Genomic DNA, 3487 nt, shown 5'->3' with positions numbered 1-3487 from the left:
GATCTCCTGGAGAAGGAAATGGCAACCCACTCCAGTTCTCTTGCCTGGAAAATCCCACAGATGGAGCTGGTAGGCTACAGTCCATGGGGTTGCAAAGAGTCAGACATGACTGAGCGACTTCATTTCACTTCACTTTATAAGGATATCAGACGTATTGAATTAGGGCCCACCTGGTAACTCAACAGTAAAGAATCTGCCTGCCAATGCAGAGAGGAGGGTGCCATCCCTCAGTTGGGGAAGATTCTCTGAAGAAAATAGCAACCCACTCGAGTATTCTTGCCTGGAAAAGCTAATGGACAGAGGAGCCTGGAAGGCTATAGTCCGTGGGGGTCGCAAAGCCATACATGACTTAGTGATGAAACAACAATGACCATACCTTCCTTGATGACATCTGTAAAGGCCTTATTTCTAGGTGAGGTCTCATTCACAGGTGCAGGGGTTATGACTTGAAGGTGTCTTTGGAGGGGGAGGGGAACACAATTCAACCATGGTGGGCACATCACCTCAAAAGGCCCTGCCACCCCAGTCCCCTGGGTTGCCCCCTGCCCACACCCACACCGTCCCCCAGGGCTTTTTTTTTTTTTTTTTTTTGGCTGCTCTGGGTCTTAGCTGTGGCATGTGGGATCTAGTTGCCTGACCAGGGAGTGAACCTCGGCCCCCTACCTTGGTAACGCAGAGTCTTAGCCACTGGCCAAACAAGGAAGTCCCTCCCGGGGATCTTAAGGTGGTGGGTGCCCACCATCCCTGCTACCATGATACTGAGAACCTTCCCCCCTGGTACACATTCTGAAGTGGGATAATTTTTTTTTCCTGCATCTAAATCCTGCATCACTGAGATTGAGCTACATGAGTAGGAAATGTGTGTGTGTGTCCTTACCTGTGTGTTTCTGTGTGCATGTGTGCACCTGTGGGTGTGAGCCTGTGTCTATGTGTGTTTTGGGAGGTGTGTGTGAGTGTGTGTAGGATGGTCATTGGGAGGCAGGAAAGCAGAGGATGGAGCCTCTGTAGTGAGGGTACAAGTGAAAAGGGCAAAGGATGTCCTGTAACAAGGGGGGAAAGCATGCTTGTGACAAATATGGAAATGTTATGCCTTTGGTCTCAGTCCCATAAGAAAGGTGTGTTCATCAGGATGTTGATTCTATTACTTTGTGTGTGCACACTAAGTTGCTTCAGTCATATCCCACTCTTTGCAACCCCATGGACTGCAGCCCACCAGATTACTCTGTCCATGGAATTCTCCAGGCAAGAATACTGGAGTGGATTTCCATGGTCCTCCAGGGGATCTTCCCACCCAGGGACTGAACCTGCATCTCCTGAGGCTCCTGCACTGCAGGCAGATTCCTTACCACTGAACCTCTAGGGAAGCTCATTCTGTTACTTTAACAGAAACCAAAATGACAGCGGCTTAAGGAAGATCAGAGGCGGTTTCCCATTCTCGTGAAGTTTGAGCTGGTGATTGACCAGACCCTGGCCCATGCCATTGCCCAGGGACCCAGACTCCTGTTGCTCTGCCATCTGCAAAAACACAGTCCTTTTCCAGACTCAAAGCTGGCTCACCACCTCATCCATGTCCCAGTCAGTGGGAAAGGAGAAAGGGGGCTGGGGGACATATGCTTTCCTTTTCAAGGCTCACTGGGAAACTGCACTCATCACTCCCCCTTCTGCTGGCCAGAATTTCATACACATGACCTTGCTAGCTGCAAGGCAGTCAGGGAAATATGGCTCTTATTTTCAGAGGCCATGATTGCGGAGATTTTGCTGCAATTAACAAGGCAGTCACGGATACTGGGAAATGACTGACAATCTATTATAGAAGGAATGTGATTTTAGAAATATAGTGATATTAAATCCCCCTTTCACCCCTTATGATAGACAAAAACCCCAATTATACTCATACAATAAAGAAAATAAGGAACATGTGATTAGAAAAATCAGCTCATCAGGGAGGCTCTGTCCAGTTTTGACTGGTCCTGGGGTCAGGACGACCGCTTCATCTCAGGAAGGTATGCACTGGGTCGCTCTACAGCCAGTTGGTTCTCAATGACGTAACACGCCCTGCAGCTCTCCAGAATCCGGGCCTGGAAGTACGCCTTGTCCTGCTCCTGCCAAGTGTCAGACTCAATGTACACGTTGTATGGGTCATGGGAGTGCTCCAGTTTCTTGGAGCGGATGTAACTCAGCATGATGCCCAGGGTGAAGAAGCCGAAAAAGCCGAGGACCATGAGGATGTAGAGCGCTGCCAGCTTGCCGTCCTCGTGGCCTGGGAACCTGCGGGCCAGCCCAGACGTGTTGCCGCCCTGTTGAACTGTCCCCTGCCATAACTTGGTCAGCATAGGTGTCACGGCCGTGGCGTTAGACAGGATCATCCTGAGAGTCAAGGTTTCACTCCCGCAGGGTGAACTTCCCAGGAAAACTGTCTTAAAGAAAAGTGCAACCTGAAATCACAAAATATGGACTGGCTCCAAACCCACCCCCTGCCACCACCACCACACACACACTGCACAGAGTTGTTAAAAATCCCAGTGACGGGGTACCCTAACCACACTTGTCTGTTATGGGTTGTGCCACCTGGGATCTGCACAGTGCCCTCTCTTGATTGGTCAAACGATTAATTGATTCACGTTTATTTCTATTCACCATTTCCAGCCCCTGCCACCACAGCAGAAAGAGTTCCTTGAATGCACATATCACAGGGCGTGATAGGTGTATCTTTTAGTTTCCGTGCTGTGGACCAAACTGTGTCCCCCTCAATTCATATGTTCAAGCCGCAACCCCTAATGTGGCTGGAGGTGGGGTCTTTGGGAGCTAATTAAGGTTGTACATGTATGCTCAGTGGCTCAGTTGTGTCTGACTCTTTGCAACCCCAGGGACTACAGCTGGCCAGGCACCTCTGTCCATGGAATTTTCCAGGCAAGAATACTGGAGCGGGTTGCCATTTCCCACTCCAGAGGATTGTCCCAACCCAGGGGTCAAATTTGCGTCTCCTGGGTTTCTTGCATTGGCAGGTGGAATCTTCACCACTGAGCCACCTAGGTATGGTCCTGAAGGTAAGGCCCTAATCTGACAAGGCAGTGGCCTTATAAAGAAGAGAAAGAGAGACTGTTGGCCTGGGTTCCTGTCTGGCACTGTGACTTTTCCAAACTTCCAGGTGATCCTACTTAGTAGCTCTGACTGAGAACCCTAACCCTTAGGAAACTGACCAATCAATGTATTGTGCTCCCTGAATACCTGGAAGAACTTTATAAGAAGAGAAACAACAATTTCATAGCATAATTTTCTAATCCTGTTTGCTTTTCGGATTTTCTTTTTCAGTCTTGTGCATCCATCATATAACCTGAACAGGAGTTTTGGAGAAAAATTCCTAAGTCATCACCGTGACCTCAGTTGCCCCCGTCTGAACTCACGCTGGCATCTCTGCTAAGCCTGTCGGAACTTGATGGCAAACCAGAAAAGCCAAATGAACTAACTGCCTTTCAAATAACAACGC

At 49.1% G+C, this 3487-nt stretch overlaps 1 protein-coding gene across 1 annotated transcript; it reads right to left on the bottom strand.

Moving 5' to 3' along the window:
* Positions 1-1976: 1976 nt before the first annotated feature.
* On the bottom strand, positions 1977-2366 carry KCNE1 (potassium voltage-gated channel subfamily E regulatory subunit 1). The gene has a single exon (XM_052647251.1). The coding sequence runs from the start codon at positions 2364-2366 to the stop codon at positions 1977-1979; it is 390 nt and encodes a 129-aa protein (XP_052503211.1).
* Positions 2367-3487: the final 1121 nt, after the last annotated feature.

This window comes from Budorcas taxicolor, chromosome 1 (genome assembly GCF_023091745.1).
Source record: "Budorcas taxicolor isolate Tak-1 chromosome 1, Takin1.1, whole genome shotgun sequence".
NCBI classification, from domain to species: Eukaryota; Metazoa; Chordata; class Mammalia; order Artiodactyla; family Bovidae; genus Budorcas; species Budorcas taxicolor.
Note: the sequence above shows the minus strand (reverse complement) of the source record. Positions and strands in the feature narration are given on the sequence as shown.